Here is a 15,519-nt window from a genome sequence, read left to right as displayed (position 1 = left end):
CACACACACACACACACACAACATTCAGCATGTGTTCTGTTTTCTCTCAGTGTCGGTGCTGGTTGGGAGTTTCTCCAATATTATCTTTCTTCTCTCAGGCCCACTGTGCAGCCCAGCAAAGTCCAGGAAGCACAGCTACACCATAAAAAAGCATTCCTCACAGGAAACGCATACACTGCTATAGCAGAAAGTAAGACATTTTGCGAGGAAAATAAGACAGAAAGGTCCACTTTTACATTTCTTGCTCAAATGGCTTGACTACTGTGTAATGAGATGTGGTAAAATATGCAGAGAAATGAGTGTTTCAGAGCCAAAAGATCATCACAGTCCCGGTGCTTTACCTTGTAATCCTCTTCCAGGTGTGAAGCACTTTGTCTGCTCGAAGGCCCGAGCCACCACTGCTCCTCTCAGCATGCTGGTGATGGAGTCCACCTGAAAAGAGCACAAGTGTCAAGCAGGTGCACTCACGCGATACACTTTCCCATGAAGCCAATATCAAAAGTATGTGCAATGCAGCACAAACTACTGCCCAAACATAACAACACCTGTGTCTCTCGCTCGCTCTGTAACACACATACACAAAATCCCACAGAGCAATGAATACAATTTGCTATGCAGTGTGTAAACAAAGATTGGGAAACTGCTCCACAATAAAACAAATGACAGGAAGCAGCACAAAAGTGCAGACACAGCAAAGCGTTTCTTTTCTGATTTTCCACTGCCGATGGAGACGTCCTCATAAAACCTCTTGTGGATGGTGTATGCTTAATCAGATATGGTCAACCTTTCCTTTCAAAGTTCTCAAAAAGGTCATGGGTCAGCTTAAGGCTGACAGGATTTTCACTTCCTGAGCACGAGTCCAAAAAAACCCACAAATCCTGTTCTTCATACATTAAATTCTAACAAAGCATATGCCCTTTAAAAACATGAAGTTGCACATGAAATATGATAATTGGTTTTGGTTAGACAACACAATATTTTACCTTTCCCCTTAACAAGATAACAGAAAAGTGAAGTATTCATTTTGAGGATCAATAAAATATATTAAGATTTAAAATAATGTTTATCTGCAAGAGAGAACTGGATTTAAGGTTCAAGAACTGCATACAGTGAAAAAGGTTAGTTTCTTAGGCTTTCCACTCATAAGTCACATCAATCACATCTGCACAGATGTTTATCTGACCCACCTGGCTAAACAGATGTTCAAGAAAGCTGTGAAGTTTCTTCTGCTTATCGTGGGACAGCCACACACTGGAGGGCATCTCATCTCCTGCAGAGGGGTAGTTGCAACTGGTCAGCATTAGTTCACTAATGTGTCGTTTAAAACACATATTCTGTGTGTTGTCTTAATGCATCAACACTTATACGACGGCAAACGGCAAATCCGGCATGTGTGTCTGTGTATTGTCTTTGTTTCAAATGTCAGCTTTCATGATGAAGAACAAGGGGTGATATTTGAGTGACTGTGTGTGTGTGTGTGTGTGTGTGTGTGTGTGTGTGTGTGTGTGTGTGTGTGTGTGTGTGTGTGTGTGTGGGAGTGTGACAGAGACATTCTGAGACACAGAGGGGAAGGACACTTGACAGGATACACAGCTGTGGGAGATGGTAATGACATTTCCAGCTGAGATGTGTAGCCAAACGCCTGTCATAGCCAATTAGAATCAACTTAAAGCGTTTTTGTTCATGTCTTCCAGAAGGTGTAATCATGCGGTTAGATTGTTATCATGGCCTGTCATTGACTTGACTAATTTGCCACATTGTGGTTGATTGGGGTTATGGATTATGACGTTCAGATGGGAACTTTGATTCTGATTGAGTATGGGCATATATATGTTATATGGTAAGTTAATTAGAACTCTGTTTACTACTGAAAGTTGTATTATTTTGTTCCTGTTTACTACTGTGTGATGAAGAATGACGCTCATGTCCGCTGCGTTGCATTTGTGTACCTGAGTCCATCTCGTCGCTGTGAACGTAGGAGCTACAGTGGCTGCTACAGATACTGGTGAAGGAGGCAATGGAGTTCCTGTTGCTATTACAGTCACTGTAAAATAAACAGGATGTTAACCGTCAAGGAGAAAATATACAGTTATGTCGTTCTGGCCATTAGTTTCCACAATATGTTCGTCAATTTTATGATATGGCCTTATATAGCATTGTATATGCGGCTTGTGTCCCCACATTTCACTTTGCTTTTACCTGTATGAGTCTCTATTGCTGATTGTGTCGTGTCCGGAGTCCTCCTGCTCGTCCCCTGCTACATTAAAACACACTTTCTTTCCGTTACGCTCCCCTTTTTCCCCCTCACTCTCTGCCGATATGTAGCTCTCTGCGGTCCTCGCCTCTGATGCTGGAGGATGGGTGATGGAGGATAAGAGGCTGGTGGAGAAAAATAAAGGAGGGAGAGGAAAACAGTGAGGAGGGATTACTTAAAACAGCTATGACATTTGACACAGCAGGATGGAAACAGCTTCCTTGATCACACAAACGCTACACAGGAAGCTCCTGAATGTGTCCCAGCACTGTGGCAAACACAGTAGGTACAGTATGTGCGTACTGTACTGTAAATGTGCGTGGGCTCCGACAGCTGACTGACTGTGACAAACAAAATTCCAACCTGTTTGCGTTTGGCTTCCGCACAACAGCTTCAGATGGTGAGGGATCTACGTCGTATTAATAGGTTCAAACATGCAGCAGGGTACAGCTGTGTCAACACGCTGACACTCCACTGCAAAGATCAGCTCCCCTCTCACTGCTACAGCTGCCCTGTATTCTATCAGACGGCTATCAGAAGAGCAGGAAGAGGCCGGCCAGGATATTTTCACAGTTGCAGCAACACATGTTGGCATTTAAAGCTATATTCCAATAAGTGCTTGGCTTGGACTTTTTGGGTTTTTTAATCTCCCTCCACGCACGCACTCTGACACGCGATGTCTGTTTACATTTCGGCCTTATTTGAATTTGTGTCGGTTTACATTTTCCATTGTGTCATAACATCGGCCTGAAGGAAGTAGCAGAGTGGAGGCAGTGGCTCCTTGAAGCCACTCAGTGCTACATGAAATAAACAACCTGTCTTCCTTGTTCTTCCCAAATGCATCTGAGGTTTTTATGCCTCTTCGTGGTTTTTTACACCTCTCCTTTCCCCTCATTCCTCTCTCTCCATTGACCCCCTTTCCACCCATTCACTGGGCTGACTGGGCCACAGAGATGCCCTCATTATGGTCCACTCCAGGAGCAACCACAATGCCCCTCCAAAGCAGAGAGGCATTCCATCGCCATGGAGAAGCTCTCCAGGCTCTGTGATTGGCTATTGGTTAATAAAGAAGTGAGCGCCGTTTGGGGCCTTTGGGGCACAAACTATTGGAGGGAGCAAGGGAGAATAACAATGAATGGATCAGAGAGGGGACTTCAACCGAGAGAGGAAGAGGGGGAAAAAAACAGAACGCAAAAGAGAAGGCCAAAGAAAAACACTGCTTATCGCAAGCAATCAGAAAGATCTCTTAATCTCCCACAGGAAGCTCTTTAACCCACTTCGACACATTAAACCATTAGACATCAATTGCCTTCTTTCATGCCGCATCTATAAGTGCATCTGCATTACAAAGCTCTGCATCAGGCAGTGTCTTGATATTTGCATGCTTTGATCCACACTGAGTTAAATAAGTCATGAGACCCTATAGAAACCGCTGCCAATCAGGACAGTATTAATAATGTGCACAGAATAAGGAAAGTGTGTTAAAATGGAGGAGGAAATCCAGGAAGGGAGGAGGTCCTGATATAAAGCAAGCCCTTGTGCGAGGCACGTCCTCACACAGCTGTGACCCTTAATCTGTGGCCCCCGAGACAAAGGTTCACAGGTCGCTGCCTCAAAATGGATTCCTCCAGAATCAGCCAAGAATTTAAGTAACGTCATTATATGTCATGTTTTCTTTTCCTAAATTACTTGAGGATATTTCTAATCTCTGACGAGTGTACCTTAGACTTCCTCTCCTGATTTTGGGTTAAGAACACAGGGGGTTGCGTTCGACATCACCAAAAGACCCCTCATAAAAATGGCCACTTCAGTTCATTATTAAATCATTAGGAAGTTGTGCTGCCAAAGTTAGGCACACCCAGTACAGAAAGAGAAAGAGACACAGAGAGTGAAGAATGTCTGCGTTTAAGTGTGCAGGCGGATGTGTAGAAAGCAAGTCATCGAGGAAATGAGACAGGACAAAGAGGCACAAAAATAAAGGAGCGCTATGAGAGGAATCACAGAGTATGTAGTAGTAGTGACCCCGAGTCGACGAACAGGTTAATATGCATACTAACATAATGAAGTGCTCGGGGGTGTTGAACACACCCACAGAGGTCAGAGCAAAGCCCTCCAGACTGCAGAGACGAGCTACACAACCCATATTAGTTCCACTCCTGTGAAACACTCAAACCCACCACCACAGCTCACTCCTAACGAGCTCCTGAAGTGTGCATGTGTGTGTACGTCCGCATGTTTAAACAGATAGCGGATGGTAGAGGTCATTATCTCCTCACTAGCTGTGTCTCGGACCATTTGAAAGCTTGTGGATACGATTCCACTAATTGGCGCCGACAGGAGCATGACAAGTTTGTCCAGACTCCGGCATCAGAGCCCTGCTGTGGACTTTTAATTCACCGAATGCTGCCGCCTTGGCTGAGGAGACTTATGACTCAATCAATCTAATGATCATCTGAAGATTCATCAAACATAAGTCAGCTGTCCACCAATAATAACCAAGTGGAGGAAAGTATATATTTTTTTTTTAAAGAGGTGCTAACATCATTTTAGAGGTTTTACACACATAAAACAAATGTGTGTGTGTGTGTGTGTGTGTGTGTGTGTGTGTGTGTGTGTGTGTGTGTGTGTGTGTGTGTGTGTGTGTGTGTGTGTGTGTTTGTGCATTTCTAAATACTGTGCATGCATATATCAGTGTTCCATTGTTGGTTAATGCCATTTCCAGAGGGCACCTGGCCTAATGACACACCCTTTACATCATAGAGATTGTATTTCCTGTTTGGGGGTTGGGGAAGTAGAACTGGAGCAGTGGTTCCCATTTCCTTTTCCATGACCTTGTGTGCCTCCTAACAATTAACCCGGCGACCATGCTGAACACCGAGTCAAGCCAGGAAATACTGATCTAACACACACACACACACACACACACACACACACATTCCATATCAGGTTTAAAATCCAGAGCATAAATGAAGCGTGGGCATACCTTTGTGCACAAATTGTGCAGACGCATGGTTGAGAGAAAACCACCAAAACTTGTTTCTGTTTTCTCCATTTCTCCATTTCCCCCTGTCTCTATCTCTCTCTCTCCCTCTCTCTAGCACACACACACACACACACACACACACACACACACACACACACACACACACACACACACACACACACAGGTGCTAGAGTAATGACCTAAGTGTATGCCCGCCAAGTGCCAGATGCAGTGCGTTGACCAAGCAAGCTGCTAAAGTTACAGAGTGTTATACGAGGCAATCTGGTTCCAAAGGGAATTTCAAATCAAGTGGAACAGAATTGGCGGGAGGGTGTCTTATGTCGACATAAACAACAAGAGTTACCTCCTCGCGCCTGTGTGCCTCCTCCAAGAAGTCGAATATTAGTTTAAATACATATCTGTCCAAAATATCATCACTTCATTTGTTTTGCCCTATTACACATTTGTGTGAAATTCCCTTGCTTCGTACCGCGGCTTTCGCGGACGCATTAAAAGTCATTTGAAGGGTTTAAAAAAATATATCAATTTCACCATTTGTTTTGCAATTCGTGAGAAATCTGTTCGGATAGATAAATCTCAAGGAAATGTAACACTGTGACTCACATGGGAAGGATTTGCATGCGATGGTGCATATGAGGACGTAAACATGTGTTGCTTGGCTGTGTGTGTGTGTGTGTGTGTGTGTGTGTGTGTGTGTGTGTGTGTGTGTGTGTGTGTAATAGCTTGACCACTCTACATTCAGGTACAGATGTTGTATATACAGTATGTAAGTACAGTATGTACATAAACTCACTCATGAATATGGGCGCCGTGCGTCTCCATCTCCTTGACAGTCATGGTGAGTTTGTAGAGGAGTTTCTGGTAAGAGTCCAGGGTGAGAAGGTCTTCCTCTCTTAACAGGAAGCGAAGGCCGTGACCCTCCGTCCTGCCCAGGCTATGACCTGATGGTGCGGCCATCGTGGTGATGGTATACTGGACATTAACCATGGGGTTGAGCTTACCTAAGGCAACACAAACATGTCAGAAAAGAAAGAGCAAAAGTGTAAATTCCGAACAGATTTGGATTTATTATTCAGCATTATTCTACTGTGAACCCGGTCCTCTCTCACCCTGCTCAGCACTGCTGCGTCCTCCCTTCTCCAGCGTGTTCTTCCTGTTGTCCAGCTGCACACCAAAGGCACTACCCAGAGAGGTGGTGGTCTTTGGGTAGGACACCTCCATCACATTGATATGGCAGTTTGTGGGGCAAAAGTCGCTGCTATGGAGGGGGGACACCTTGGCTTTAGCCTGCTTAAAGGTGGGCCACGCTCTGTTCTTCAGGACCCGCGCAAACTGCCATACAGTAGAAAAAGAGACATGCATATGGTTTAGAGATAGCACAGTAAAAAGATAATTTGATACAAATATTGGCAGAGATCTTGCACTATAATAGCATATACTGCAGATAATGCTATCCTATGATATTGACTGGTAGGTTTATAATACATCGTATTGGGTAAAGGTGGGTAATAAGGATTTAAATGAGAATTTTAGAAGATACACACTTCACAAGTATGAATCTTAGCATTATGTAGCTGACGTGCACAAGAATAAAAGGCTCTATGTGAACCACGCCAAAGAATGTCTGTGAACTAAATGTATCATTTAGTTTCATACACATGACAGATGGCGCTATGAGAAAATAACAAACTCACATAAATGTACATTTCCTACATTCCTCATCTTTTATGTGGCAGTTCAAATATTTAACCCAAAGGAAAGATTCAAGACAGGCACATAACATCGTCATTGCTCACATAAGTGAATAACTCCAGACTCCAACATAACGGTTATTATTTAAATTGATGTCAATGTAATTAAACTCATATCCTCATGTTATGAGATTAGAAGATAAAAATATTTTTATAATTTTGTTAATTTAATTTGGGCATGTTCATGTTTTTAATTTGTTGAGGAGAAACTGTTTATTTTCATCATTATTCTGTTCAGATAAGTTACCAGCACATGAATCCTGTGTACATTGTGAAATGAGAAATGTCTTCCCAGGTGGCTTAATGCTGTAGTCATATTTAACTCCATGCAACCCTGCTGTGCAAGGAAACTTCCTGACCGTTCCACAAGATAGCATCTACATACAAAACTCAAGGGAGCCCGACGGACTGCTTGGATCCAAAAGATCCGATACAGAATATCACAAGCAAATTTTTTTCTATGCAACATTTGGTTGCACTTTCCTTGAACCCCCCATCACAGGGCCTGCATCCTGTCTTGGACGTTACACGGCAGATGGTATAATCCATCGGATCGCTTTTTAGTAACTTGGGCTGTCAAGCAACATAAGCATAACATAATGTGCATGTCAGCTAACGAACTTAAACCAAACATGCCTTCCCGGTTCTCTCAGATAGCTGGAGTAAGAAGCTTCTGCTCCGAGCGAGATGATATGCTCCAGATGGACCACGAGCTGACCTTCTCTTGAGTCTGAGGAGTCTCACCATATCTCTCGTCTCCAGAGGTTTGGGGACTCTTATTTCCAGGCCTCAGGTTAACATCTGTCTGTTCTGTCTTTCTGTCTATGTGTCATCCCTCTTTCATCCTTCCTCTCTCTTATTTCTTCCTCCTTCTTTTATTCTTTCACTATTAACCCCCACCTCTTGTTCCCTCTTTGGGTCTGAGAAAGAATGCTCCAGTGCAGGAGAGGCTCTTGCACAACAAAAGTCCTGACTGTGACTATGCCTGTGCCTGTGCATGGCTATTTATAAGTGACTGGTAATTAATCCAAGGCCCACTCTAATGTTGAGGCAGATCTTTTCCTTTTTCCCTCTCACACACTTTTGCACACAATGGGATGTTAGGCCTATAGACACATGCTTACAGATGTGAATGAAAAGTGATGAAAATACTATGGCTCCATCAACAACCAGCTGCAACCTAATTACAAACACCAGATAATACGACATATTGCACACACATTCTCAAAGTTGACAGAAATGACAGACATCTTGGATAAGTATTTCTTCTTCAGTCTCAGTTCAGTAACAACTGATAACATTTTAGTGCAGGAGGCTTCGGATTCTGACACTTGCGTTTGCGGTGTGTCATTGGTTTGATGCACTCTGACATGTTGATGCCTGTGCAGTGACAAAACAAGCATCAATCTATGTCTCTTGTGTAAATTCAGTGTGTTTTTCTCCCTTGCCCTTTTTAGATATATATATATATATATATATATATATATATATATATATATATATATATATATATATATATATATATATATATATATATACTGTATTCATCCTCAGGGGGAAATTTGTTAAACCCATGTAAAGGAGTTTTTTCAAATTTCACTCAGTGTGCGGTGGAGGTCATTATAAAACTTTTAACACAACGATCGTTGAATTAATTCAGCAGGATTTCAACTTTCTTTTAGGAAAAGAACCACATAGTGGAACCACAAAGCTAAAACTATGTAATAGTGGTGTTTCTACACCAGCTGCATCCTGTGTCTCTTGCAGACGACAGAGTACATTTTCATGGTTCTACGCTGCTTAAAACTATACATCATGTTGGAGTCAAAAATCATACAGAGCAGAGAGTGTGATGAAGAGCCTCTTCGTTACCTTTCTGTAGTTGGTGATACGCCGGTTGATGTGCTCCACCCTCTCACCACACATGGCGGTGAAGCGTACCTGCAGCTCCTCTGGGATCACATCACAGCTGGAACTCAACCTGCCACACATCTGCACCAGCGTATCATCATTACGCGCCAGCGCCTCCAGGATCTAGTCAGAGAAAGGGCAAACAAAGGCAGCGATGATTAACTGATACGCAAATGCCTCTAAACATCCTTTTTGGAACCAATAGTGGGATGTAAATAAATTACCAGGCTTTTCTTTAAATTGGAAAAGAAAATAGAATTTGGCTGGAGAGTGGATTCTTCAACAGCATTTCATGAGCAGTTAAACCGGTATGTAAATTCCCCATGTGCTATTCATTAAGCCATGGAGATAAACCCAGATTGCAATACATATGCTGTACGTATGTCAACTCTAACTTTCCAGATCAGAGATTAGATATGAGGAGGAAGAGAGACACACATCTCTGAGCCGTCTTAATGAGATGCCCAGTGGAGGAGAGGGAAAAGCAGGGGAGGAAATGTAACAGCAGGAAGAGACTGAAGCACAAGAAAACCCATGTGCCCCGACAGCGTTCCCAATATTAAAATTCAACATCACACAGATCTCAGAGGACATCTGGGGCAGATGGTTACAATAATGCTAAAATTACTTTCAGTTTGGAGGAGTGGGGAAACGACTTATAGTCGGAAGAGATATGGCAAGTTTTATTTCTGTGCATGTCATTGGGTTTCATTTAAGATGCTTTTAAAGACGTTACAGCACAAGGGCTGTAAATCTAGAAACCAACTTGCAATCTCTGCTAATTTACCACGAATAAGAGATGTTGTTCATCGTGGTTTTAAGCAGAAAGATGCTGCAAACTGCTCTTTATTTTCCACACCAGCATGTGTGCATTCATGTCGGAGTGAATCTTCTTTTCTCCGTGTATCTTAAATCAATAGAGATCATTCTGTGAACATCACTGCTGGGATGAAAAAAGCATGCATTTAACACAGCTGGGAACTAACAGGACTAAAATAAAGCTGTCAGTTTTAACAAGCACCAAGCCCCTGAATCCACACAGCAGGAGGGCTGTTAGCTGTATCCGTCTGTGCCAAAGTATTCAAAACACAAACAATTGCATTATGACATTTCAAACTTCGAGAAAAATGTCACGACAAAGTTCATCTGAATTATCAGTCAGAAATCTGATAGATTACAAATGCGACTGAGAATTCACTTTCATCCAAGCAGCACAAACAAAGAAAAACGACGACTTGTCGTAATCATCTACTGTTACTCTGCAACCTGGTGTGATACAGAAGCTTGTCATGGTTTGTTTACGTCTGTATTGTTCTCCCTCATCAAGCGTGGCTCAGCTCTGAGGTGATAAACCCCAACAGCAATGTTAATCACTCAGAAGTTAATAAAACTTTCCCTCTCTTTTTCTCACTGCCATCCACAGCCAGTAAGGATTAAACAGTTAGAATGATAATAAAAGTAATTGCCATTAGTCGAACTAGATTACCCACTGGGACAAAAATGAGCTGTCAGCCTCGATCCCACTTTCTGTGATTATATTTTCTGTTGAGTATAAGTTCCCATTATATACGGTGCATACAGCACATAGCCACTTTATTCTATTTTGGCCATAGCCCCAAAAAACAACTGGTACTCATCATGTCGTAATATATCATTATATAGATATTAGGTTGCATCATTCATCCTACTAACTGCAGCATAGAATACCTTCGCAGTGAGGCTGAAGAATCCCTTTGGTTCGACCATCTTTTCCAGTACGTGACACTTGATGCCGGCTGTGCTGTCATACTCGTACATCACTCCGTACTCCAGCTGGACGTTGTCTACGGTCAAACTGACGTGGTCCTTCTTACCGTCGATGATGGCTATGGTGTTGAATTTGTCCATCACCTCTGAGATGAGAGAAACGCAAGAGAATGAAGCGACGGTGATGAAACAGATCTCTGTTAACTGGCAGCACAAATCAGAAAAAGTATGTACTGTATCATGTTCTGTGATAAACACAAAGGATCTCTATCTTTACCACAAACAAATTTGATCATAATCGCACTCTCTGCACTGTAGGAGGTCTCAGACCACCAAATCTGCAGTTCATTTTAGAGGAAGACCCTCCGCACATGGCTTCCCTCCACAACCCTCCTAAAATGATGTGCAATTCCAAGAGTATTAAGTTAACCAGCTCTTTGCTAACGCGATGACTTAATAGGGCAATAAATCCTGCTCCATGGCTGTTTGCTACGAGGGGAATAGCTTTCCTGTTTAACTTTCTTATTGGGATCCATAAATTGTAGGAGGGAATTAACACTTGATGAGCCAGAGGGGGCGGCTGTTCACCGACTAACACACTCCAGATGAGCCTGTTAGGCGCTCCGTCTGACTTGTTAAGTAGAGAGGGCGATGGACTTGCGTTCCCGCGAACAAGCCTGTGTGACATCCACAAACACCTTCAGCTGAATTTATTTTTAACTGATTCCTGTTGCAGTTAATTGTGAGCGTGTGTGGTCACCTTCTACTTTACACTCGAAGCCGTCTCCATTCTCCTCAGGGGTCGGTTTCTGGTTTGTTGTCTGGTTGTCCTCCTGTGCGCTCTCACTGTTGTTGTACACCCACTTTATAGTGTCTTGCTGCAAAGGATTATTATATTGGAATTAAGAAGTTTAATACAATGTTTTTGTACCGCAGCATAAAACATATAAAACAAGATGTTTAGTCCCTAGAAAGAATAGAAAGAAGATTTCTTTCTATTCATACTTTGAACTTCTATTAAACTGAATTAAATTGTCTGGAAACATTACAGTCACTCATGCGCAAAACTGTCAACACAAATCAGTGTATTGTAGCATCACTCATGCTCAACAGGTGGCATTTCTATTGCTATAGACGGGAGATGAGGACAAATAAAGATCTGAATACACTGGTGTGTGCGTGTGCGTGTGTGTACGTGTGTGGGTTTCATGCAGCATGTTAAGCTGATTCTGCCCAGATATGGTGTACAGCGTTGCAGTTGGGTTGGCAGGGCATACAGCGAGAAGCCGTCACAAACATATGGAAACACGGTGCTTGGTAAGACTCAAAACTCAAACTCATGCCAATATCATCAACCCACTCTCAGCCTGCAACACAGCCTTGTGTTGCAGGCTGTTCTCTCGTCTACACAGCAAGCCCCCAGTGGGTTTTCTGCCAAGGCTACATGCTGTGCCTGCCTACTGGTCTGTGGTGTTCCGAGTGTACAACCACGAACGCGCAGGCGGGTGGGCGGACACACACACACACACACACACACACACACACACACACACACACACACACACACACACACACACACACACACCAAAGAGAAAGGGACAAAGAAAGAGAAAGAGGGTGGTTACTCTACATCCATACTTGATGTAAACCAGATCTCCACTCATGTTGGAACCCTGAAGTGCTTCATTAAGCCTGAAGTCCCAGCGGGGCTCAATTATAGTGACACACTACACTAACTCACACTATTCACACACCCTTGGGTTTCTATTTTCACCCAATTTTCCCACCTTCCAACAGGTGGACTGCGCCTGCTCTCTCCCCCTACACTGCTGTCAACCACTCTTTCAGGAAAAAGAAAAAAACTTGGCTGACCTGCCCTCCATCTTTTACCTCCCTCTCACCCACACTGAGCTCCAGCCACCCCCAGATCCTTTCCCACCTCTCTGCAGCCTGCCAGTCTCCCACAGCAGGCACACCGCTGTGAGCCGGAGGTCAGTGCTGGAGGAGCCAAAACTACTATTATTTCTGCGTAATGAGCCAAGAGAAGGAAGGAGGGAGTCAGAGAGAGCGAAAGAGAGATATTAAGGTAACCGGGAGCTAAGACGTCTGTCTGCTATGTTCTTTCTCACGGTCAACTCGTCATTGTTTCCCCTCTTTTTGTACCTTTTGTTGTTTTCATGATCACTCACACATACAATTCAAAGAAAATGAAATTCTACCAGTGAGTTCATAGGAAATTAAAGTTTGCCCTCCAAATCAAACATAATTGCAGAAAGTAAATAATCTTTTCTTACAGGTATTTTTTAAATGTTCATAGTATACATGATTTATAACCTAAATATTGAGTCAACATTTCCCCCCTGAATTAAAACGGTTGGAAAACTGCAGCGTCTAGTCAGGTTCCCTTCTTCCTGTCAATTCCTCTCACCCCGTCTCACCTGTGTGGGTCGACGGTACTTCCTGCACGCGGTGACATGAGCGATGACGCTGGCGTGGCTCTCCTTGCTTACGTTGATGCCGTTCACCTTGATGATGCACTGGCCCGGGTGGAGGCCGGCGATGGCTGCCACCGTGCCTGGCATGAGACAAGAAAAGAGAAAGGAGAGTCGTCTATAGGGCAATTACTGCTGCACGTTATCATACAGGTAGGAGCTGCATCACGATGAAACAAATACCAGCACATCCCAAAACATCTTCCACATCCTGTGCACAAAATTGTGTTGAACAACATTCCTTTTTCTTCTTTGTATTTACATCTGTGTTTCCTGTTTTGGCAGCTCAGGAGGAGTGTGAGAGAGAGCGTGGAGAGGAGGGAAGTTGTTTATCTAGAGTAGACGAGGATCCCTCTGAGGGATGTGATTCAGACCATACTGTAAGAGAACTTCAAGGTTTACAGCTATCAGAAGGAAGTGCATGGCAGACTAAATATTCCTCCCGTTTGTTTTCATAGCTCCTTAAGTATACACCATGCAAACCTCACACTGCAATATACAGAATCTGTACTCCTCTCGCTTGGTATTGTAAGGATGACTATATTGAGCTTTACTGCTTTAAGTGTAGTAAGAAAGTATGTCAACAGACAAGTCCACTGGATTTAATAATAGAACAGAAAAACAGGATACAGTCAATAAGATAGGGACATTGCTTTGACTGATATAATACAATAACCAATAGCGCTGGTAACTCTGGTTGGTTGCTCATTGGGGGGAAAAAAATCTGGTGAGCAGATGTGTGTTTTGAAGCGTTAACATTTTCTTATTAGCACTATTGTGGACATGACTGGCCTTGGCTAGCCTGGCTAGAACTGGTACCACAAAGTTAAAATGTAGTTAATTTAATTAATGGCTCCTTCTCCTTGTCTCACCTCTTCCTGTCTCTCTGTTTCTCTCCCTTTAATTGATATTACCTGCTCTTGTTGACCTCAGACACCAGCTGTTATGACAACCCAAGAGATCAGACACCTTCTACATCATCAGCTCTGTCTCTGGGATGAGTGCATCTACTTAAACACACAGCAGGCTCCCAGGCAACCACATCATCAAGCCAACCCATGCACACACAAGCACAGGCAAGCATATTTATACCCTGCTATCCTACTTAGATTGCTTAACCTTCTCAATTGCCCTGAGAACAGCCAGACAAAGCCAGGGATTGTTTTTTGATTGCACCCTATCTTGTGCCAGCCCCGATAGCAGTGCTACTAAACACGCTGTGTTCGGAGAAAAACAGGGACTCTGCATCTCCATCACAGGAATCTCAACTCAACCACTAAGAAAAATATATAAATAGGTACATGGAAAAAATGTTGTAATGTGGAAAGATACTGATAACCAGTTAATTCTCAGTTTTGGCAGCACCATGAAGCAACCAGCTGAGCCCCATGAAGAGCATGAGTGAGGAAAATTGGCCCCTTGTGGCCAAGGCATGCACACCCACCAATACTGGCGCGGCATCTGCTCGCCAGCTGTGCCCCAATAACACGATGAATCAAGACAGCTCAAGTGATAGAAGTGGCGATCTCCTACCTCTCCCAACAGCATGGACCACAGAAGGGCCGAAGCCACGAATCTGGAAACCCAACCCATCCGCGGAGTCTGGGATCTTTATCGTCCTGGTGACAAGAGGAGGAAAATTAAGCTGATACAAATTATACTGACAATTTTTAATTGATCCTACCGTAACACGTATGCACACATTAATGCATGTGCATATGTAGAACTAACTTACTCTCTAGGCTTGGTGCTAACCAGCACCCTGAGGGGTCCCTTGCTGTTAAAGCACTGCCTAAGGAGAGCTTCCACTTCAGAGAAAGGCCTGAGGAACACCAGGTCTCCATTTATGGCAAATAACTTCTTCCCCGCCTCCAGGCCAGCCATCTAAGAGAAGAGAAAAGAGCAGATGATCCAAAAATACTAAGTCAAGCATCAGTTTTTAATGTCATACAGAATCACAATGAAATGTTTGTCATTTTGAGCTTCAAGTCAACTTTTTTGGGATAAGAACTGACAATATAATTTATAGACATCAGAGATATATTTCATCAATAAGTATACAGCTGGACCCTGTTGTGGATTTAATTGACCTAGACTGAATGTTTAAAAGCAACCGTGTATGCAATCCAGACCATACAGACTCATTTTGTGCTACTTCAGGGCTGGAGGGAATTATGGGTCATGAGCTCATATTGATCACATTTGCCTCAAACTCCTCTGTCCCATATTCATCTAGCAGATCAAAGCTAAAGACCAAAGGAGACCTCAAAGATATGGTGGCCTTTAATGCGCTCCATTTCTGCACGATAATGCGTCTAAAGTTAGCATCCGTGCCGGTAACCATAAAGCAGGTTAGAGGTT

General features: G+C 43.2%; 1 protein-coding gene across 3 annotated transcripts in view; it reads right to left on the bottom strand.

Annotated features, from left to right (window-relative positions):
- The window catches only part of prex2 (phosphatidylinositol-3,4,5-trisphosphate-dependent Rac exchange factor 2), a gene marked incomplete at its 5' end in the record, with an annotated part of 81,175 nt that overhangs the window by 27,319 nt on the left and 38,337 nt on the right, over window positions 1–15,519 (bottom strand). For all 3 annotated transcript variants that reach the window (XM_079234165.1, XM_079234166.1, XM_079234167.1), the window contains 12 exons: window positions 342–432; window positions 1,188–1,270; window positions 1,950–2,044; window positions 2,200–2,379; window positions 6,052–6,259; window positions 6,368–6,590; window positions 8,882–9,043; window positions 10,628–10,812; window positions 11,427–11,544; window positions 13,105–13,241; window positions 14,692–14,777; window positions 14,894–15,042. In XM_079234165.1, coding sequence (XP_079090291.1) covers window positions 342–432; window positions 1,188–1,270; window positions 1,950–2,044; window positions 2,200–2,379; window positions 6,052–6,259; window positions 6,368–6,590; window positions 8,882–9,043; window positions 10,628–10,812; window positions 11,427–11,544; window positions 13,105–13,241; window positions 14,692–14,777; window positions 14,894–15,042 — 1,717 coding nt within the window. The remainder of the gene's footprint in view (window positions 1–341; window positions 433–1,187; window positions 1,271–1,949; window positions 2,045–2,199; window positions 2,380–6,051; window positions 6,260–6,367; window positions 6,591–8,881; window positions 9,044–10,627; window positions 10,813–11,426; window positions 11,545–13,104; window positions 13,242–14,691; window positions 14,778–14,893; window positions 15,043–15,519) is intronic.

Source organism: Taurulus bubalis, assembly GCF_910589615.1.
Source record: "Taurulus bubalis genome assembly, chromosome: 18".
NCBI lineage: Eukaryota > Metazoa > Chordata > Actinopteri > Perciformes > Cottidae > Taurulus > Taurulus bubalis.
Note: the sequence above shows the minus strand (reverse complement) of the source record. Positions and strands in the feature narration are given on the sequence as shown.